This window comes from Urocampus carinirostris, chromosome 5 (genome assembly GCF_059441175.1).
Source record: "Urocampus carinirostris isolate Australia breed hairy pipefish chromosome 5, RoL_Ucar_1.0, whole genome shotgun sequence".
Taxonomy (NCBI): domain Eukaryota; kingdom Metazoa; phylum Chordata; class Actinopteri; order Syngnathiformes; family Syngnathidae; genus Urocampus; species Urocampus carinirostris.
In genome coordinates, this window is record NC_142353.1 from 33,418,675 (window position 1) to 33,441,007 (window position 22,333).

At 42.0% G+C, this 22,333-nt stretch overlaps 2 protein-coding genes and 1 long non-coding RNA gene across 11 annotated transcripts in view; 2 read left to right on the forward strand and 1 right to left on the reverse strand.

The window, feature by feature from the left end:
* The first annotated feature begins 123 nt into the window (after positions 1-123).
* On the forward strand, positions 124-18,050 carry zcchc8 (zinc finger, CCHC domain containing 8). Of its 3 annotated transcripts, none has more exons than XM_088336494.1 (16): positions 124-191; positions 9,920-10,092; positions 10,163-10,358; positions 10,444-10,486; positions 10,572-10,646; positions 12,140-12,245; positions 12,388-12,465; positions 12,544-12,647; positions 12,755-12,823; positions 12,921-12,981; positions 14,839-14,969; positions 15,043-15,185; positions 16,352-16,458; positions 16,571-16,657; positions 16,787-16,895; positions 17,036-18,050. In XM_088336494.1, the coding sequence occupies exons 3-16, from the start codon at positions 10,172-10,174 to the stop codon at positions 17,863-17,865; spliced, it is 2,130 nt and encodes a 709-aa protein (XP_088192620.1). In that variant the 5' UTR covers positions 124-191; positions 9,920-10,092; positions 10,163-10,171; the 3' UTR covers positions 17,866-18,050. The 3 variants fall into 3 exon arrangements, with proteins under 3 accessions (XP_088192620.1, XP_088192621.1, XP_088192622.1); XM_088336495.1 differs by having other exon boundaries at positions 12,388-12,438; XM_088336496.1 differs by lacking the exon at positions 124-191 and having other exon boundaries at positions 9,849-10,092.
* On the reverse strand, positions 9,581-20,797 carry LOC148366083 (uncharacterized). Of its 2 annotated transcripts, none has more exons than XR_015850542.1 (3): positions 20,629-20,797; positions 20,290-20,430; positions 9,581-10,046 (listed from the first exon to the last, which is right to left on the reverse strand). It is a non-coding gene; the product is annotated as an uncharacterized LOC148366083 (long non-coding RNA). The 2 variants fall into 2 exon arrangements; XR_015850543.1 differs by lacking the exon at positions 9,581-10,046 and adding an exon at positions 18,233-18,275.
* clip1a (CAP-GLY domain containing linker protein 1a) overlaps positions 20,240-22,333 on the forward strand; it is a 34,341-nt gene continuing 32,247 nt past the window's right edge. For 5 of the 6 annotated variants that reach the window (XM_088336488.1, XM_088336490.1, XM_088336493.1 and 2 more), the window contains exon 1: positions 20,240-20,388. The gene's annotated coding sequence lies outside the window, so the exon portion shown is untranslated. Of the gene's footprint in view, positions 20,389-21,201; positions 21,231-22,333 lie in introns of those variants that run through there. The other variant, XM_088336489.1, reaches the window with a different exon arrangement.

The following is a 22,333-nucleotide window of genomic DNA, read 5'->3' on the forward strand; positions in this document are numbered from 1 at the left end:
GTTTACAGTAAAACAAGAAACGTGCATCAGGTTAGTGTTTCGTCACCTGTGAAAAACGACATGTGATTGTTGCTCGTTGCCTTTTTTTACAGAGATGAAGCGCCTCTTTGAATTTCTTGAACAGTGGACAAAACGAAAGTGAAAAAACGACGATCCAAGCCCCAAGCAAACAAGGGATAACAGCTTGGCAGGTAAGAATATTTGAATTGTATTTTTGCATTAATGAATGCAATCGAAACGTGAATCAATGGAGCAGTTCGAAGTGTTCTTTGAGTTTCTTTAAAGAGGTAGTTCCATGATGTTGTAGTTGTAAATTCTGAATCTGCTCACATTCTACAATTTTTCTTTAACCTGTCTCCTCTATACGTCCAAGTCAAGTCATGTTTGTTTGTGACGACCTTAATCACAAGGACTCTCAAAGGGCTACACCGACCACAGATTATTGCAAACTACAGACTATTGTTACACCTTCCCCTGATCTAAAACCTACATGAGGGCAAGGAAAATTTCAAAAACCTCAACATGATGAAAATGAACAAACCTTGAGAAGGGGCTAGGATGACCAGGCTGCAACGGATGTTGCAAAAACAAACAATACACAGATATTGTCAAAATAAAATATAGGTTATTCATATGCCGTAGCATAGAAGTGTGTTTCAAGCGTAGATTTAACCAGTTCCACTGAGTTTGCAGATCGAATATCACAGCACCGTGGCCCGAGTGGAGAACGCTCTCGAATCTGCGGATCTCTTCTTGGCTCTTGGGATCACTAGTAGACCAGCATTTTAAGAGCGAAGTTTCCCGAACGGAACTTAGAGGGTAATTAAATCAGAAACATATGAGGGGGCGAGTCCATGCATGATTTTGTATAATACCAAGAAAACCTTAAAGTCACGTTTTAAGCTAACAAGGAGCCAATGCAGGTTAGCTAAAATCGGGATAATGTGTTCAAACTTTCTTGTCTTAGCTAAAAGCCTCGCCGCAGCATTTTGTACCAGCTGCAGGCTCTTGATTTTTAGACTTCGGAAGACCGGAGAGTAGTACATATACAGGGATCAGAATGGAGATTTTCATTTTCAGCTGAAATAGCCAGGGTCCAGGAATAAAGCAGGTTCACAAAATAGAAATGCCTACTAATTTTTTCCTCCCAAAAATATCTTTATATTCAAATTTAAATTTAAAGTGTTATTAAAGGATATTTTAGTTACGCTAATAACAATTGTTCCTGATTTTTGGATTTTCTTCTTATTTTATTTTTTAATTGAGAATATGTACAGAATGATATAACGAAACACATGTACAGTATAACATGTTAAACTACATAAATAAACACGTTTGGGAAAAAAATATGGTGTAAGATTTTTTTGTATTTTGTAAGGGAAAATACGACAGTTTGTTAGGGCATGGAGCCGTGGAGGTTGACAGGTATGTGTAGAGGGATTTTTTTTTGTTTTTGTTTGAACAAATGTATTGACACTAATAACAGCAAACAAACAATGTGAGGTTTGGACAACCCTTCTCGACAACCTTAACAGCAATCAAGCGTATTCACAATTTCGTTAGGTCTGGCAATATGACGTTTTAAAATTTTTCTCACATTTTTAACCTTTTTTTTTATAGCTCGGTTTAAACAAATGTATTGACACTAGTAACAGCAAACAAATAATGTGAGGTTTGAACAACCCTTCTCGACAATCTTAACAGCAATCAAGCATATTCACAATTTCGTTATGTATCATCTTTGTTAGTGTCAATAGATCTCTCCAGGCCAAAGTCGATTGTTTTTTGGTCTGAACAAATCCACCGACACCAACAGCAGCAAACAAACACGACAATCTCAACAGCAAACAAGCATATTCACAATTTTGTTATATCTGACAATATGACGTGACAATATGACGTTTTAACATTTTTTTCTGACATTTTCAACATCAATTAAATGTAACCGCGCTGTACGTGTCCCACCAAAGATCCACATTCACGCTGGACTGGATGATGAGGTTTTTATTATTACAGTTCTGCAAATGGATGAGTCACAACATTAGCTTTTTCTGCTGGGTTTGATCTCTTTGATCTCTACAAGGGGAATTAATATTTAGTAAAACAGAAACAAAACGAAAATAAATCAAAACAGCTTGACAATATCAATCACATTACTATGCATGGTGAGAGATTTGTCAGCTGGGGTTATAATGTTTAAAATTAACTTATTTTGTGGAGCACCAAAAGATATGTCTTACCTTTGTAGTACTCTGGTTAAACTGACAAAACCCCGCCTCCTGGTCACATGTTAGAAGCCAAAACCAAACCCCACCCCATACCAGCAGATGGCACTGTTGGACTCAGCATTGCAGGACATTTACCAAAAACTATACACATATTTTAGCAGGAATTTCAATAAAATAAAAGTTATTATTACACCCGTTACATACACCCCCCTGAAATTCTGCTAAATATGGGAGTGCTACACTAAAAAGAAAAAAAAATCACATGCCAAAAAGGCAAATACTGATGAAAAAGAGGACACGAAAACTGGTACAGTATTACAAGGAACAAACTGAAGTGCATGTCAGTTCTAAAACTCTCCCAAACGGAGTGTGAAAAGAAAGGAGGCGAGCAAACTCCTAACTAAGCACAGACTCAAAGATGCCTGTTACATCTCTGAAATATCAAACATTGTTCCTGTAGTTGTAAGTGCTCACATAGGCACAATTCTTGTTTCTTACTCAAGCTTTGTTACTCAAACTGAAAGTGCATCTCTACTGAACTTAAACTAGGAACTTGCAGATATTGCGGACAGATGATTGTCACCTACCACATGGTCATTCATCTGACAAATAAGACGACTAGGAGGCCTGATGGACTGGCGGACCCTAAGACCATAACGGTTAGGTTGAGCACAAATAACCTGAGCTTGAAGGTCTGGGGCAGTCAAGTCTAAACAGTCAGTATCAGGGGAGTCTGCGTCCAGATGGTCAGTGTTCAATGGGGTCTCGTCTGGGAGACCCATACCCAAAGGGATCATGTTTTCAGAGCACTGTGATGGGCTTTCCGTATTGTCACTTGAAGTATGGTCAACATCTTGTTCGGGGATGTGCTGACTTCCTCGGCTGGATGTATCAACACTGCGAGAGTCGGACTGGGCATCAGATCTGCTGTCTAGTGAGTTATCCTCTACCTCTGGATGAACTTGCTCTTCACCTGCCTGTATCACCCAGTTTACTGTACGGACATCACTGTCTTCAACCGCGTCAGGTAAATCAGGGCATACATCACTTCCATGCATAGCAGCGTCAGACTCTGAGTGTTCAGATTCGCTGGCCAGATCATCCTCACAGGGCAAGAAGCTAACAGAGAGCAGCAAATTCCTGTGAACTACCTTCTCTTTGCCCGTCAGACAATCCTTGACTCTGTAGACATTGAGATCAGGCTTGACTGATATGACTTCATACGGGGTTGACTCCCACTTATCTGCAACTTTGCGTTTCCCCGGGACACCTCTGTTGGCGATCAACACCCGGTCTCCCACGACGAGAGGTGATCCTTTGGCCCTACGGTTGTACAGCTTGGCATGACGAGTCTGTTCTCTGAGAGTATTCCTCTGTACAATCTGAGCAGCTTCATGTAGATCTTTCTTCAGATGGCGTACAAAGTCAGAGTAGCTGACAACAGCATCATTGGTATTAGCATGTTGAAACATGACATCGACAGGGAGACGAGGGATCCTACCAAACACTAGGTAAAACGGTGCAAACCCTGTTGTCTCATGCTCTGTGCAGTTATAGCAGAATGTGAGCTGCTGCAGCATTTGTGGCCACTTTGCTTTGGGCTGAGGGGGAAGGGTTCTGATCATATCTCCCAATGTTCGGTTGAATCGTTCTGCGATGCCATTTCCCATGGGGTGGTACGGAGTGGTATGGGATTTCTGCACCCCTGCCATCTCTAGAAGCTCTTTGATCAGTTTGCTCTCAAAATTAGCTCCCTGATCAGAGTGGATACGCCGTGGGAAACCATAGACAAGGAAGAAATCCTGCCACAGACGGCGAGCAACTTGTTTGGCGGTTTGATTTCTGCAAGGGAAGGCGTGCGCCATCTTGGAGAAATGATCAGTTACGACCAGGACATCTACAGACTTGTTCTCTTGCTCAGCAGTCCAAAAGTCTATACAGACCAACTCCATAGGCTCAGAGGTGACTATGTTCTTGAGTGGTGCACGGTTGTGTGGTTCCGGTGTTTTCCCTACTACACAGCGCTGACAGGATTTGACATAATTCACAACATCACGTTCCATGCCATTCCAGAAGAATCGTTGCCTCACCAGAGACAAAGTACGGTTCTGGCCTTGGTGACCTGCTGAGTCATGTAAACCTTGAAGGACTTTCTGTTTCAATGAATCAGGCACCACAAACTGGAAGATTTTCTTGGCCATGTGAGGATCTTTCCTTATTTTGTAGAGCATGCCATTCTGTATGGTGAGTCTGCTCCAATGCTTCAGTAGTTTCATCACACTAGGCGACTCGACAGCTCTCTCACGCCTGGTAGGTCTCTTGTGTCTATGCACAAAGTACATGGTCCTGCTTATTGTGTTGTCCTGTTCTTGTAAACCAACAAGCTGACTCTGTGGGAGTGCCGTTGACTGATCTCCCTTCTGCAGAAGATTGAAGTTGGCGTCTGTTCCCATCACTTGACCCACGCCACCAGTGGACTGAGCACTGAAGACAGCAGCGACCTCTTCTGATGTCACAGAACCATTGGAGCCTGATGGAATTGCCCTTTTTACTGACTCGTCTGATGTCCCAGCACTCTCGTCTACAACAGCGTGACAATTGTTGGATACTCTGAACACCTCTTGCACAGTACTGTTGTTCACCCTGTTGACTTGGTCCAAGAGCGAAGTATAGGGCTCGGTAACAAGGCGATGACCCACACATGACCGTACAAATGGCTCACGGCTCAGAGCGTCGGCTACGATGTTCTTTGGTCCGGGAATGTACTTCAGGTCAAAATTGTATGCAGCTAGCTTCGCTACCCACCGCTGTTCACACGCATCAAGTCTTGGTTTGGTCAAAATGTATGTAAGTGGGTTATTGTCGGTCCACGTGGTAAAGTGTCTTCCTTTCAACCAATGGCTGAATTTATCACATACCGCCCATTTCAAGGCAAGAAATTCGAGCCTGTGTGCAGGGTAGTTGAGCTGGGAGCGAGAGAGCGTCTTACTTGCAAAGGCGACTGGTCTGGCTACTCTTCCACCAGGTGGCAGCTGTGACAGGACTGCTCCAATCCCATCAAAGGATGCGTCGACAGCCAGAATAAACGGCGCATCAAAATCTGGGTGGGCCAGAGTGACACCTGTCACGAGGTCGTGCTTCAGTGTTTCAAAGGCGTTCTGGCATGCATCGGACCAATCTGCAGGCGTCAGCTTCACTTGACCTTTCTTGCGGGCTCTCTTGCGCTTATGCTTGTCACCAGATTCAGATGTGAGCCTGAACAGAGGTTTTGCCTTCGCAGAACATGCTTCAATGAAGCTTTGGAAATACATCACCATGCCTAGAAAAGATCTGATTTTACTAGGGCATGGCGTCTTGCCATCCGACTCCATTAGATCAGCGACTTGTACGTCATTTACCGCTCTCACTTTCTCGGGGTCAGTCCGAATTCCATCCTCACTGATGACATGCCCAAGAAATTTCACAGTCCGTCTGAGGAAAAAACACTTTTTGGGTGCGAGCTTGAGGTTGTGTTCCTTAAGGCGAGTAAACACCATCTGCAGGCGTTGGAGTGCAACTTCCTCTGTGGGGGCAAACACCATCAGATCGTCGAGGTAACATAATAGGCTCATGAAATTCTGATCACCAAATATTGACATCATCATCCTCATAAATGTTGCTGGGCTGTTGCAAAGTCCCTGAGGGAGCCGGTTGTACTCGTGAAGGCCGAATGGTGAGGAGAATGCCGTGTACTTTTTGTCGTCAGGGTGCAAGGGGACATTGTAGTAGCCTGACGTCAGATCCATTGTGGAGAAAAAGGCATTTCCCCCAAGTGCGGCCAAAGCATCAGCTTGATGCGGTAGTGGGTAGGCATCCTTTATGGTTCTTGCATTAAGCCTTCTGAAATCAGTACATACCCTTAGTTCTCCATTCCGCTTCCATATGAGAACAAGCGCAGATGCATAGTCGCTAGTCGACTTCTGAATAATTCCTTTCTCTTCCATCTCGTTCAGAGTCGTCCTCAGTTTTTCATACTGACTTGGTGGTATACGTCTGTAGGGTAGACGGAACGGCTTATCATCAACAAGGTGGATACGATGTACAAACTCTTTGGCCTCTCCACAGTCCATCTTATGGCGAGAAAAGATTGACTCGAATTGTTCGATGATATGAAGGAGCTTGTCTTTACACTGCAGCGAAACCTCACATGACTTCAGGTCAATGTCTTGCAGTCCCAGAGCTTCCAATGCACGCATCATGTCCTCTTCTGACCTGGGTCGGACCTCTTTGCTCTGTACACTCTGCACGTTGCACTTGACCTCCTCTGCATTGGGCAGGTCTTCCGCTGCGATACAAGGAGACACATCTGCAATTTTCCTGTTTCTTCTCAGCACCACAACTCTGTCCGTGGGATTAAAGACTTTAACAGGCACCCATCCATCTCCCCAGAGTGGAGTAACAACTCGTCCGACAAGGACTTGTCTGGGCGCAGCCTTAGATTGGGTTGGCTCAACGACCACTGTGCTGCCCGCTGATGCCCCGGCCAACTCAGGTAACTTGCCCCAAATAACGTACTCGGTCCGTGGATTCAGCGTCACGCAACTCTTGATCTTTACTGTCCCTACCTTGTCTGGAATGCAATCACCTCTCCATCTCTCTGTGTTGGAAAGCATTGACAGGAATTGACTGTGGTTATCGGACAGACCGTTGTCAGGAGTGGAAACTAATCTCCAATAGCCATCAGTACTTTTCAATTGAGTCAAAATATATTTGATGGCATTGCTGCCAAGGATCATCTGTTCTGTCTGGCCTGGCACCACCATTACTGGTATTATCATTTGGCACCCGTAAACTGTGACGTGAATGTCGTACATATCTCTGGGAGAAACTTGGTGTCCACCGCAGCCTACAATGACATAATCATCGGCCGTGTAACTCATCATATCAGGGAATTGCTGCAGGAGGTACTTAGCTGTGTCCTCACTTACTGTACAAGCCATCGACCCGCTGTCCAACAGCGCTCTGAAAGTGGGCCCTTCTTGCACAAGTACAGGTGTGTAAAACAGTTCGTCAGTCTCCGCTATTCTCTGAAACCCCTGAAAGATCAGCTTCTTCGATGGAGGTATCTTGTTGCTATACAACTCATAAATTGATTTATTGTCTTGCATGTCAGGCTTCACATTAGTGGTGGGAGGTATACTCAGTTGATCTGCACTGTTCTCCCCTAAGCGCAGATCAGTTAGTTTCCCTGAGGCAGCGGGACAACTTTCGTCACTGGACAATCACGTCGAGAATGCCCTGGGGCATGGCAGTGAAAGCAAAGGTTTTTGTCTCGGCAATGAGAGAGAGCACTGTGTTCGACTTCTTTGCAAATGATACATGGCTTGGCAGTGAAACCATTTATTCTGGCTCCAGGTCGCCTGGTTGGAGCTCCCCCTCTCTCTTGAAACTGGTTCGAGGTAACACGTATCAGAACTTTCTCCAACATACTAATAACGTCCGTTAGAGAGACATACTGTGGGCTCGAAGTCTGAGGTGGCTCGTGCACGAGGGTTGGACCATGGTTCACCTCAGCTTTGTGTACGGCAATTTCCGCTCTATTCGCAGGTTGTTGTAGGGAATCTGCTTTGTAGCTCTTCTCAGCGTGGTATTCATTCAGCACCTCTAGTACCTCACATGCTGACCACTTTTCGATGGTTTTTGATCTGTAAGTGAGTGCCAGTTCCTTGCATGGGCAGTTCCTAATAAACATGCGAGTAACCTCTATTTCAGGGTTGTCAAATGTTTTGCCCTGCTCACTCAAGCACTCAGAGGCAAGGTCAGCGGCTCTGTTTAGTCTCAGCCAGTAGTCATAGGGGTCTTCCTGGTCTTTGGGCAAAGTTGAATAAAAGTCAGCTAGAGGGACAGCAGAGTACTTGGTACAGCTAAAGTGTTTCCTGAGAAGACTATAAATCATGTCAGGGCGGGTATAGACGTCTATATTACTGTTTCTAATGCCAAACCTAACTACATCTTTAGCTTTTCCTCTTAAATGTATAAGGATTTCCTCTGCTTGCTCTTCAAGTCTCACATTACTCCTTTTAATAAATGTCCTCATTAGATCTTCCCACTCATGTATTGTTATTGAGTCTGAGCCATCCCCAATAAATGACGGCGGTTCCTTAACCTTTCTCTGTGTAACCACCTGACTCAATCTGTTTGCTACATCTTGTGTGGCAGCAGCGTTAGGAGCTACTATATTACGTGACTGTATATTTGTGAATATGCTATCAGCCAATTTATGTCCTATCTCCTGAATAATATTTGTCATCTGATCAGCTACACCCTCAGAAACGTCACTTGTGCTCTGAGTAAACATGTTTCAAAGATGTAAATAAGTCAAAATCGCCTGCGTAACACGTCACTGTATAGCAGTTTTAAATACTGTGAGCTGATGGCTTCATGAAATGATGTGGCAGGTAGGACAGTCCTCGGTTCGGAGAGCTTGATAGAAGTCACGGGTCTCGGCACCAATGTAACCGCGCTGTACGTGTCCCACCAAAGATCCACATTCACGCTGGACTGGATGATGAGGTTTTTATTATTACAGTTCTGCAAATGGATGAGTCACAACATTAGCTTTTTCTGCTGGGTTTGATCTCTTTGATCTCTTTGTAGTACTCTGGTTAAACTGACAACAAAGCATATCAAAGAGCTGTCTTTTCACTTTACAGAAAATACATTTTAGAATATCACAATACATTTATAAATCTTTGCATTTTAACAAGATACTTTTAACAAGAGATAGTATAGTGGATTTTTAACGTTTACAATGAATTCAACATGTTTTTCTTTACTCTGAATTTTAACCAACATCATCCTTTTTTAATGTATATGAAAAAATAGGAATAAAAACAATAATGAGTATAAAAATGGGTACAATTTACCTGCAAATGGATGAGTCACAACATTAGCTTTTTCTGCTGGGTTTGATCTCTTTGATCTCTACAAGGGGAATTAATATTTAGTAAAACAGAAACAAAACGAAAATAAATCAAAACAGCTTGACAATATCAATCACATTACTATGCATGGTGAGAGATTTGTCAGCTGGGGTTATAATGTTTAAAATTAACTTATTTTGTGGAGCACCAAAAGATATGTCTTACCTTTGTAGTACTCTGGTTAAACTGACAAAACCCCGCCTCCTGGTCACATGTTAGAAGCCAAAACCAAACCCCACCCCATACCAGCAGATGGCACTGTTGGACTCAGCATTGCAGGACATTTACCAAAAACTATACACATATTTTAGCAGGAATTTCAATAAAATAAAAGTTATTATTACACCCGTTACATAAACAATTTCAGAGTTATTATCTTTTAACAGTAGTTAACCAACGTGTAAAGGGCAATACTATTGTGCAAGGGCATACACATTAAACCCCACTTAATTTTTGCAACATTTTGAGCTCCCACCCCCACATTCCCATATGACCCTATAATTATTACAGTGTGTACTTTCCGTAGGACTATTTAAATACTCTATATCAACACGTAAATACGAGTTGTTACCCTCGTTGTGCGTTTTTGCTTTTATTTCTATCTTTCAGGACAACCTTCTGTTTTTTCCATTCGGTGACATTTGTCTCTGGCATCCCACCCTCCCAAGCAGCATCCTCCAGTCCTCTGTGTGGGTCCTCTCCCTTCTCAGTTCTACTTTCCACAACCAGGCCGTTGCTGCCGGGACCCCCACAGTGTAGCTCCGGTTCCCCCCTCCGGGTGGGCGCAGACGATTCTTGGGTGCCACCAGGCTGTACTTGTCCAAGACACACCCCAGGAAATAGAACCACTACGACCCTTAGTAAAAAAAAAGAAGAAAAAAAAAGACTTTGCTGATCACGTGGTACATCACCTGACATACTGAACCAATCAACGGAAGGTATTTTGCTAACCCACTTTCTTTCATTGAGTAGTTGAAAAAAATGGCAGATGTCGATTTTGGAGACGCAGAGCTTTTCGAGCAACTGGATGACTTGCCAACGGTCCCCACACATATTCGCTTCTCGGAGCGGAGCGACGCCGATTCGGCAGAGGAAGATGAAGAAATGCGGGGGCTCCGGAGCCGCCTGAGCGAATGCGACGAACGCATAGAGAAGCTAACGGAGGAAAATATCCTTAGCTTAGCATTTACAAATGCTAACTGCTGCTAGCTAATGATTTTATGTGAAAAGTGTCTCCTTAACTTTTGCTCCACATAAATCTTTGAGAAGAAAGCTTAAGATCCTGACGCGACCGAGGTGATATGATGTAACAATAGCAGTGGGCCGTTTATTTCAAATAGTTTTGGTTAAAATGGTGTGTTGTTTACCTTCTGTGTTTTAGTGGAATCACAATAGAAGATGTCAACATCGATGGCCCCATTGCGCAAATGATTTTTTCCAACAATGCCATAACAAAGTAAGTTTAAGAATCTACATTAAAAAATGTATACAGGGATTATTGATATGATATTAAAGTTTAATCAAAATGAATGAAAGTTGAACCCCGGGATAGGACAGGAATCCGTTTTGATGTGGGGATCGCGAGGTGAAAATGTCGTATAGTGAGTAATAGAAACTTATTTAGCTGACCCTCGGCGCCACAGGTAAAAATATAAAATTGTGAATGCGTATTAGGCAGCACGGCAGCGGAGTGGTTAGCGCGTGTGTGGCACAGTTCTGAGGTTATGAGATCAAACCTTTCTGTGTGGAGTTTGCATGTTCTCCCTGTGCTTGTGTGGGTTTCCTCAGGGCACTCGAGTTTTCTCCCACATTACAAAAACATGCATGTCAGGTTAATTGACTGGTCCAAATTGTCCCTAGGTGTGAATAGGTGAGTGAGTTGTCTTTCGCTGTGTGCCCTGCGACTGGCTGGCAACCAGTTGAGGCTGTCTCCTGCCCACTGCCCGAAGATGGCTAGAATGGGCTCCAGCACCCAAGCGATGCTACTGAGTTTAAGCGGTGCAGATAATGGACTAATCGATATACGTATTAAACATTCGTCAACTAATGGTGCATATATTAAAGTACTATGTGTAATATACCTGAATGTGTATATGATTCAATAACAGTATAAATACTTGTACATGTACAGTAAAGTAAGCATTTATTTACCTTTGGTGTAACGTGACCTCAGCTGGTACAGTGTAGTCAGTGGGTGGGTGCACATGAGTGAGGCGACGCTCGATAAATATTAAAACTGATATATAAAAACTTAAACTCGCTCTTGTAGGGACTGTCATCCCTTTAGTCTAGAAGACTTTGTTGCCTTAATTGCCCCCTTTTTCTTGATAGTCATGATTATCGATTGATTACAGCCATATTCCATAGTAAGGGTAACGACACATGACCTTCATGTTTCTTATCATCTCAAGCTTCTTTTCCATTTTAACATCTTCTTGCTTCTCTACATAGAACCACTGCAAGTTTTGAGATTCATAGCATACCAAATTAGTTTTTTGCACAATTTTTGAACTGGGCGCAGGGAGAATAGGGGAATGTTGTGGTAAATAATATCTTTGTCATATGTTGTGGAGAATGCCTAAATGAGGGGGCAAAAAAAACGGTATTCCAGATCGTAATGTGAAAACAAGCTCAGGAGGCTGTAATCTGGGATCTACTTTGTATTCTTATTTCATGATTTTTGCTGCTAAAGCAAAAAGTATTTGGTTACATTTACGTTGATGGGTCAAGTTTTGATGAAAGCATACAATTCTACAGGACTGAACAGTTTTGGGGTTCATTGCAATTTTTTTAACAGAAACTGTACGAATAACCTAAACTTCTTATATGTAATAACTTGTGAAGCCCTTAGAGACTAATTGTGATTGAGGGCTATACAAATAAAAATGACTTGATAAGCGATTTCTTTCAAAAATTCCCTAACAAGTCCTGACACGATTTTCTTTCCAGGCGATGTCGTCAACAAATTGAGGATTGTGTATGTGACATCATACTAAAACACCTTCATGAGGGAAATGGCAGTAGAAGCTGGACATCATCCCACCTTAAGCCCCAGGTTTGTAAACACTTGCATGGTTGTCAGAACATTGTCAATGTTCACCGTTGTATAAATCCCTCGTGTGTATATTTTAAAGGTTGCATGCATTATACTTATAATGGTGTAACCATCCACTGTTTCTTTTTTTTACTCCGTGTAGCCATCTTCATTCACCATGGATGAAGACTCGCAAAAGTCAGCCTCCATGAGTGTGAGAACCACTTCTGAAGCTTTTAAAGTTAGCACACATATGGTTATTAAAAAAAAAAAAGCTTACGACGTTGGTCCCCAAAAATGTTATTTTTTTGTGAGACAGGTGGTGGGCAGCATTTTGTATTTTGGCAACTTCAGAGTGGACAAACTGGGGCAGCCGCTTTTCAATGACAAACCTCAAGAATACGACGGATGGGAAGCCCCAACGTATCTTAGTCACGGCACAAGCCGGACCTCTTCGGAACTTTCAGATTCTCATTCTGTTGTTGCTTATGTATTCTTTATCACATTTCATTTCCTTAAATGGCAAAAAGCTACTACCAACAGATTTTCAAGCAGGTTATTGGCACGGATGCGCAAGATATTGAAGGGAAGGACAAAAGGTGTGCGTGGGGAGAAACCTTTAAATGAATACTTAAAAAGTACCGTCTTGTTGACATGACTAATTGCTAATATTTGACATTTTCTTGTGCGTTGCAGGTCCAAAAGTGTGTGCTTTAATTGTGGTTTAGGCGGCCATCAAATAAGAGATTGTCCCAAGGTAAGACCAGCACATAAACAAGCCACATTATTAGAAACACTTTTATTTTTATTATTTGTGTTAACTTGATTATCTAATTCCTAGATAGAAACTTAATGGTTTAGGTCAAATCACTTAAAAAGGGCCCTGCTAATATAGCCTTCTCAGTGATATTTGGCAGCGTAAATCTTAAGTCACTTAAAGGGGCAGTGTATATCATTTGTACACTTGGCATACTTTTGGAGTGATGTTTAATGGCATCTTTGTTTCTTCCTTTGTAATGTATGCATTCATTTTCTTCCATGAAAGACTAGTCTCATCGCAATTAGGGACCTTGTGGTCCGAACCCGCTGCCTTTCCATTTCTAGTCACATGAACTCTGCGTCGAGCATGATGAAATCCGTGTACTTGTCGTCCTGCCGCGGTTCTGGAATCTTACACCGCTGCCTCTGTGTTTATTTGGGTTTTCTGTCATACTCGAGAATGATTACATTAATGTTATGTGTCACTTTCAAGCACTTTATTAACAGCCTTGTTGGTCCCCTGGTCACTTGACACTAGGGCTGCACGATTAACTGAAATCTAATCGACATTGCATTGTGACGTATTGCGACTGTCTAATCGCCTAAACACTGCAGTTTTCCCTTGATTTATAGACGGCAAACCCTAACAAAGCTGCCCAGAAGAGGGCGCTGTTTACTTAAATTTCACCTCTTCATGACCCTGTAAAATTCACTTAAAATCTCAATCCAAATAATTTGAATGCTGTTTCTGAACCGTTTGGAGAATATGGATGTTTTTGGTCTCTTTTCAAAGGTAACACTCTGAAGTTTTGTCCCAAACTAAAATGATAATAATTGCAAGTGCTACTATCATGAGCAATCCTAAATTGGAACACACATAAATAGTAGGCCTTTATCTCGTCTGAATTTATTTTTACTTTTTTGCAATACCATGCAAAATGAGTTTAGCATGTTCATCTTAGCTGGAAAACAGCTGGGACTAATGCATGAAGCCTTCCCTGGGTCCCAGCTCTAATTTGACCACAATCCGAAAAACTAAACATTAGTATTTTGTATATTTTTTTCCAAGGGTATGTCTGTCGTTTCCAAAAGTGGCCAGTGAGTGACTGGTGACATACAGACACCTCTTTTTGTCTCAACAGTCTGACGGCTCGCAGGCGGATTAAGTCACTAGTATTGGGTGCATAAGTGGGATCAAAAATCACCACATGAGTTTCTATTCTTCAAAATCTTTAAAAACAATAAGTTGTAATACTGTCATACTCCAGGTATTCCTCATAAACCATTTGTATGACAAGATGCCTTAACACTTTCATTTTTTTCATGGAAGAGTGTATGTACTGGTAGGTCATGCATCAAAAGGTTCAGTTTTCAGGGGGAAAAAAACAAGCACAGAAAATGCACTTAACTTTGAAATTAAAAAGCGCATCAGTATTGCAATACTGGTCTGAAAAATCGCAATTAGTTTTTTTCCCCTGCAGTCCTACTTGACACTAGCCTTGCGTGTGAATCTTCTTCCAGACACAAACAACTTAATAATCGAACAATACTTCTATTATTACGGATACCAGCCGTTTGCTTCAAAAGTAAACAATACACACAAGTAAACTCCTTTTCTCAATTCCCTTCGCTGCCTGTACCCGCTTTTTATTATTCAGATGCTAATATATAGCTAAAGCTCAGGTATGTTGACCGGGTTGACTCAGGTGCTTAAACGCTCTCTCTGCTTCGTTCTAAGCTGAAATTTGGTCAAAAGCGAAGGAGAATTGTTCTACAGTTTTGTTTGGAGGTGTTGGAAAGTTAAGGATTATCGTACAATGTTGCGGTTAAATTAATTTACCATATCTCTTTTCAGCCTAAGAACATGGCCGCCATCAACGAGAGAAGAAAAGAGTTCAATCAAAGTCAAGCAGGGCTCGGAAACCAACGGTACCACGAAGAAGAGGTGGAGGAGCGCTTTTCTAAATACAAGCCGGGAGTTTTGAGGCATGGAGCACCTATTCTTCATCCCTTTTGTTTGAGTAAAGCTTTGTAAAACCGCGTTTGGTGTTCTTTGCAGCAAGGAGCTTTTGTATGCGATGGGATTGGACATCAACATGCTGCCGCCTCTTATTTATCGTATGAGGCAGCTGGGATACCCGCCTGGTTGGCTGAAGGAAGCTGAAACTGAGAATTCCGGGTTAGCACTCTACGACGGAAGCGGTAAGAATACTTTTATCATTTCTAACGAGTAGGACTGAATGATATTGACAAAAATATTGACTATAGATTAAATCAGTTGTGTACCATTATCATTTTCATTTTTTTTTTAAATGAAGCCCACTTTACCACATGTTTATTTAAAGGCAGTTTTTGTGATCACAAAAATACATCCCATGATAAAAATCTGACAATAACTGATTTTGAAGCCCCAGTATGTATTATACAGTGACCACTAGTCGTGTATGAATACGGTACTTCAATAATTCATTTAAAACACTATTGATTTAAAAATAGATTAAAAAAAACGTACAACTTAATGAAGACACTGTTAAAACAAGTTCGCATGTTAGCCCGTCATCTTATTATCATGAAAGTTCAAAAGAAGATTTAGAAAAGTTAGATCCTAAAAGTGGTGTTAACGGCCACTTCTGGCCCTACATGCCCCGGTCTTGTGATTCAGGCTTCTACAACCTTTTTTTTCCACTGTTTCCCTTGCTAGTCGCCCACGTTAGCCACCTGGCATCAGGCTATGGCTAGCCGTTATTGTTAATTGCTTCCGCTTCATCCTTTAGTGTCATGCAGCCTTCACAGCTAATCATGCAAGCAAACGTCACTAAGTTCCAAAAAATTCTAGCCGCTAAATTATGCCATTTACACCAGCTCCGGCCAATTCAAGCTAGTGGCTCATTTCAGCTGTTTCAGGTCTATCCAGTTTGCTCGCTCTTTTGTTGTCGCTTGCAGGGATAAACAATGCTTTCATGTCTTATTGTTGGCTAAAATTCATTCAATGCAACAAAATATGAAAGTAGATTTCTGAGTTTTGCCAAGTTTATCTTTTGGGCTGTTGCATACACTTGTGCTACATTCTAAAACTACACCTGAAGTTTAGGTTAAGATATTTGTTTGAATTTTAAGTGATCTGAAGCGCAACTAGGAGCTGACATGATTGTTTACCATCTTGCGGCCAAAAGTACCCCTATTTTGGGGGGGGTAAAAGGCTGTGCAAAAAAATAAAACTGGTGCGGTTTAGCCACTTTGTTTCTGGAGTTTGAATTCTTCCTTGCATTCTGTAGTACCCGTCTTCGGTTGCAGTGCACAATGTAGCAACATCTAGTGGTCAACTACTAAGCCTTTAAAGATAATCCTATATTGTGTTCGTTATTCAGCACCAAATGACAGCAGGTGGAACAGCACACAAAATGTCTCATACGATGTTTCCAAACTGGTGGATTTCCCGGGATTCAATGTTCCCGCACCACACAGAGCCAGAGATGTAAGTTTGTTTTGGTTTTCTACTTAAGTATTGATATTTCGTTATTTCACGACGTACTTATTTGGCTCTCTTTTCAGTGTAACCAAATGTTTTTCTCTTGTGCTAAACGCAGGAATTCATGCGCTACCACTCAATTCCCATGCAGAGCAATCACCTTAAGCACAACTATGCTGCTTACCTGTCCAGCCACTTTTCTTTGGTAACTCCAACACTCACAATCTGTTTAGTCAGGGTGTGTCATCTACTCACTTTCATGCACCTGTGTTTTTGACTGTCTTGTTGTTTTTTTTCCCCCCAAAACTACTGTGTGAATATTAACTGTCAACAGCCAGATCGTCAGAGCAACAAAAGGCCCCACGAGTTTGACTCGTACCAACACCATACAAAGAGGCCAAGGTCCATCAACAATAGCAACTCTGACATGGACATCGAGTCAGGTAAATCAAAATGACCGAGGCTTATTGCTTAATTCTAAATGATTTGTCAAGTTTTTTTGTCTGAAGTTGGTGTTTAAAGAGCATAAACTGTGAACTTATCAAATTAAAAAGTAACAAGAAACGTTATCCTTGGCCACTAGATTCTGGGACCCCTGACCGCAACCCCCGCCATAAGCACTCCCAATTTGAACCACCACTGCCTCCCGGCTCACCTTGCTTTAGCTCGCCACCGCCTCTACCACACGGCACACCGCCCGCTACCCCGCCGCCGCCTCTCCCTGAAACTCCACCTTCGATGTCCAATCAAAGCTGGGTGGTGGTGGACGAAACCATGGAGGACGAGCTTTCTCTGGAGGAGCTGGAGGAGCAGCAGAGGCTGATTAAGGAGGTGCTTCGGAGCACAGAAGTTAAAAACAGTGAGACAGAGATGCAGGCAGAGTCGGAGGGCCAGAGTGTGAGAGCTGACTCAGAAATGGAGAGTGTTGTAGAACCGGATCACGGTGAGGAAGTGATACCTGAAGATGTCTGTCCACAGAATGGTGCCACCACAAATCCTCCAGCTAAATCTGACGACGTTATTACAGAAAGTCTTTCAGCACTTGAATCCCAAGTGGACTGTAACAAAGAATCTCAGGGTGAAAGCCCCGAAAGTCCTTGTCTTGTATCACAAGAGGATAGCCCAGAAAGTCCAAATCAAGGCAAAACTGAAAAGGACAGTCCCCAAAGTCCTGGTCCAATTAAATCCCAAGAAGACAGTCCTCAGAGCCCCGATCCGGATTTCAAGGATGTGAACGGATCGACTCCGAAGGTGTCGGCCGTTCCCCATCGGAGCCGCTTCGCTGAGGGGATCGTCCCTTTCGAGGACACGCCCGAGTACACAGAGGTGGCCGAAGCCACTGGGACGTATCTCCGCATCAGAGACTTGCTCAAGAGTTCGCCTCGTAACTTAGCCAAGAAAAAAAATGAATAAGTTCTTCTGGCCTTGTGTTTTTACTTGTGATTTTTATGTACAGCGTCGACAACAAGGGACATCCTTTAAAACTTTTTTTTAAAAATTTTATTTAGTTCTATTTGTAAAAAATGTTAATTTGTGACCAAATCTGTTTATGCCTTGCAAAACTCAAGTAAAACTTGTTTGGTTTATTTTTCAGGAAACCCGCGTGTGATTTATTTCTCTCCTAACTTCATTGCGATATATACAACAAAACAGAAATATTCTGAAAAATTTCAAACCCAATGGTTAAAAAAAACGTTTTCCGAAGAGGAAATGTTCTTTATATTTTGATTTCCCATTGCTAACACAACAGCGGAAGATCTGACAGGAAAAGAGGAATGACCTACAAGAGATGGTCACACAGCCAGGGAATTACCCACAGTTGCCTACAATGACAAAAAAGGGAGAACAATATAACATGTTTAAACAAGTATGCAAAACTGCTTGTATAATGATGTAAGTAAACTGATTTCAGCCTTTGAAATAATGTAATATGGCCAGCTTGCATTTAATATCTTCTGGTTAATGTCAAGTTTTGTAATAGGTTTTTCCTCAACTTTCTGTGGTTGATCTAAAGACGAGTCGAGTAATTATGTTAATAGATACTTATATTTAAAACAGTGGCAATAAAAGTATGTCCCAAAGAAATTTTTAAATCATGAAAAATAATTGCCAATGTGAAATGAGCTGCAAAACATTTCCATGACCCTTGATTTCATTCTGTTTTTGAATAACAAAACATTCCCTAAATTATGTTTATGTAATACTAAGTAATACTAACAATCACACATCTTGTTAACAGTTTTATCATTGTGAAGTATTCTCCACTCGTGTAAAAGTTTAATCTTGAAACTGACTTTCTTTAATTTTGTTTTTTTAAATCTTATTTAAAAACTCTTAAAATTATGAATATGAATGGGAACTGTAAATGGTATAAATCCCCAGATTTCTATTTGGTGTGTTTATTTGCTGTAATTCATTCCCTTCTGATTTATCCATCCATTATCTGCACCTCTTATCCTCAGTAGGGTCGCAGGGGTGCTGGAGCCCATCCCAGCTATCTTCGAGCCGTGGGCAGGGGACACCCTGAACTGGTTGCCAGCCAGGCACAAGGCACACAGACATACAACTCACGCTCATTGACACCTAGGGACAATTTCGACCGGCCAATTTACCTGGAATGTGGGGTGAAACCGGAGTGCCCAGAGGAAACCCACGCAAGCACGGAGAGCATGCAAACTCCGCACAGGAAGGTTCAATCTCATCACCTTAAAATTGTGCCACGGATGTGCTAACCACCTGCCAGGCTGCCCCCTTCTGATTTATATTGATTTTTTTAATATGCAAATAAAAATGCTGTCTATATGATGAATAATAAATACGTTTTCAACAAATATACAGTAATGCATCCCGGTCAACTGCAGCATAAGTGGTAAATGAACAGCATTTATTTCATGCTTTTCAAGTCACCAAAGACATCTCAAAGCGCTTTACTATACATTTCACACTATACTCATTCACTCACACACACACACACTGATAGCGGAGTCACCCATGCCAGGCACCCATCTACATGTGCCTTGCCCAAGAACACTTTTGACATTTAATTCGGAGGAGCCAAGAATCAAACCTGCTTATTTCCTGAGCTACTACAATTGCTCCCCTTATTCGGCGGCACATTTTTACTCCCAGAAAGATAGTCCCTGTAGAATGAAAACAAATATGTGTGTAAACAAGTTTATATTATTTACCAAATAAACAACACAAACAGTTCAGAGGTCATGGGTTCAAATGTCGCTACCAGCCTTCCTGGTGGAGTTTGCATGTTCTCCTTGTGCTTGCGCGGGTTTCCTCCGGGCACTCCGGTTTCCTCCCAGATTCCCAAAACATGCATGTCAGGTTAATTGGCCGGTCGAAATTGTCTCTAGGTGTGAAGGAGCGAATGACTTGTCCGTCTCCGTGTGCCCTGCGAATGGCTGGCAACCAGTTCAGAGTGTCCCGTGCCCACTGCCCAAGAATAGCTGGGATGTGCTCCAGCACCCCCGCGACCCTACTGAGGATAAGCGGTCCAGCTAATGGATGGACGTTGACAGGTATGACAACTAATAAATAAATGCTACATAAATATCCCTAGATATTAAAATATTATGCCTATTTTACTATTTTATACCATACTCAAGTCTTATTTCTTTTTGTGATTGTTTGTATGGAAGTTTTATTTTTGTTGCGTATGTTTTGACACAATAAATACAAATAAATCACGACGCGGCTAATCGGCTAATCCAGCGCATGCGCAATTTTCTACATCATATCGTTGCCCGATCTGCTACGTCGATTTTTTTTTTTTTTACTACGGCAACCACAGTGAGACACATCTCAATTTTGTCGCAAACGTCAAACCTCCGCCGGTACAGTAGTGGGAAGTCGAAGCAGCACTAGCCGAAAAAGTCTTCTCCTTCTCCGGGAAGACGTGGGCTTCTTCCACGGCACTTGTAACAGGTCAGTTTTGGCACACCTCAATGTCGTTTTTTATGGCGCATTCTTGAGAAAAAATAGGGAAAAAATACAATGAGTGGACGGTTGGTTGAAGTTGCCCAGGTAAGTCGACGACTTTACTTGAGGCTTCAGGTCAGCTAATGGCTAACTCGGGCCTCGCCCACAGCTTCCAAGGGGATAATTAACGCTGGTGGTTACCCGGGAAGGAGGTTATTTAGTGCGGGGTAAAGTTAGCTAACTCACCCCCGGCAGCGAAGCTGGCGCATAGTAGGGGATATTGCACACACTTGTTTGCCGCGTTCGTCCCCGGGGGTGTTGCTGTTCTCCGAAGACGTGGCTGGTTTCTTAACGTTGTTATTTTCCTCCAAGATCGGTTTAACTCATTCGTGCTAACTTTAGCCGTTAGCTTGGCCAGATGTGCCACCTGAGCCCCGGTACGGTCAACGTCACCAGATCACGTTGCCCCCACCCCTTTATCGCTCATTACCTTGTTGCGTTCATGAATGGAGAGTCAAAACAACTTGACACAAATGTCTGATTATATTTATTATAGTGAAATTGAAATCCCTATCATTAGTAGCCTTTATAAAACAAAGAAGCACAAACTACCAACAAATATTCATCAGTTGTTTCCCAACAGACCAGACACTCATCTTCCCTGAGGATTCCATAACTTTAAGTTCCAATAGTCTCATACAACATTGAAAAGCCATTTTGCCACCAGAAAAGGTATTTATTTATTGCACGATTCAGACGGTGACCTTAATATGTCCCTTATTTAGATCGATTTTAAAATATATAAAGGTCCATCAACAATAGCAACTCTGACATGGACATCGAGTCAGGTAAATCAAAATGACCGAGGCTTATTGCTTAATTCTAAATGATTTGTCAAGTTTTTTTGTCTGAGGTTGGTGTTTATAGAGCACAAACTTGCAGGCTTGGCACAAATGTGTGTTTTTGCATTAGTTATACATAAATCAACAATTTGTTAGAGGGCAAGTGATTTTTTAATTTTTTTTTACTTGAACAGAACAGACTATGCGCGCGTTGCTGTAAGTTAGATTTTCTATTGGGCCCCTTTTTCCATATAGGGGACATTACTGTGGTGCTTCTTTCTGCCGCCTTAACATGTGGCGCTGTGAAAGAGCATTCAGCACCCACCCAACCGGAAGTAAAAAAAAATCTGCTTCCTCTTCCTAGCTCGTGTGTAAACATCTCTTCTACACCTGCTCGTAATCCCACCGCTGCCACCAATGTAGCTTGTTGTTTTATCCCATAATCCCCCTAGTGGGAGGTGGCGAATGTCAAGAACACATTCCTGACTCTTTCTGGGAGATTTATACAGAGGAGGGGATTCCCAACCCCCTTGCCCAACCCAACTGATGTGTTGGGAGTCATTAGGTGACCAAACCCCCCAATTCCAACCCCTAATGCCGAGCGCCAAGCAGGGAGGCAATGAGTACCAATGTTTAAGTCTTGGGTATGACTCGGCCGAGGCTTGAACCAGCAACCTCCCAGTCTCTGAGCTGGCGGCCTACCACCAAGGCCACTGAGCTGGTATATTGTATAAATATGCTGATTATAATATCAAGAGTTGATTTGGGTGTTATATGTTATAGGAGTCACTAGTGATACTATTATAAGTGTGAACTTTCAATTATTTTCCAATTTTCCCATGTGGGGTAAAGTTCTGTCTTCTTGTTTTGATATCGAATATGTCTTCCCTGAAATGAAAAACATGTGTCACTGAATATGTAGTCATGATTGCATGAGTTTCGGCTTCAGGCACATATTTAAGTATAGCATTATTTTATTGCACAGCTGTTCTTTGTTCGTTTGTTCATTTTCTTTCTTTTGTTAATGAAGTTATGTTAAAAAAAGTTAGAATTTCTCCATTTAGAATGTTTGAAATGAGGTTCATTCTTTGACTCAGTTATGGTATAAT

Coding starts and splice junctions, on each gene's coding strand:
- zcchc8 (XM_088336494.1), top strand. CDS start 10,172: ATGGCAGATGTCGATTTTGGAGACGCAGAGCTTTTCGAGCAACTGGAT. Junction 10,647..12,139: donor TCCAACAATGCCATAACAAA/GTAAGTTTAAGA, acceptor TTTTCTTTCCAG/GCGATGTCGTCAACAAATTG. Junction 14,970..15,042: donor TACAAGCCGGGAGTTTTGAG/GCATGGAGCACC, acceptor TGTTCTTTGCAG/CAAGGAGCTTTTGTATGCGA.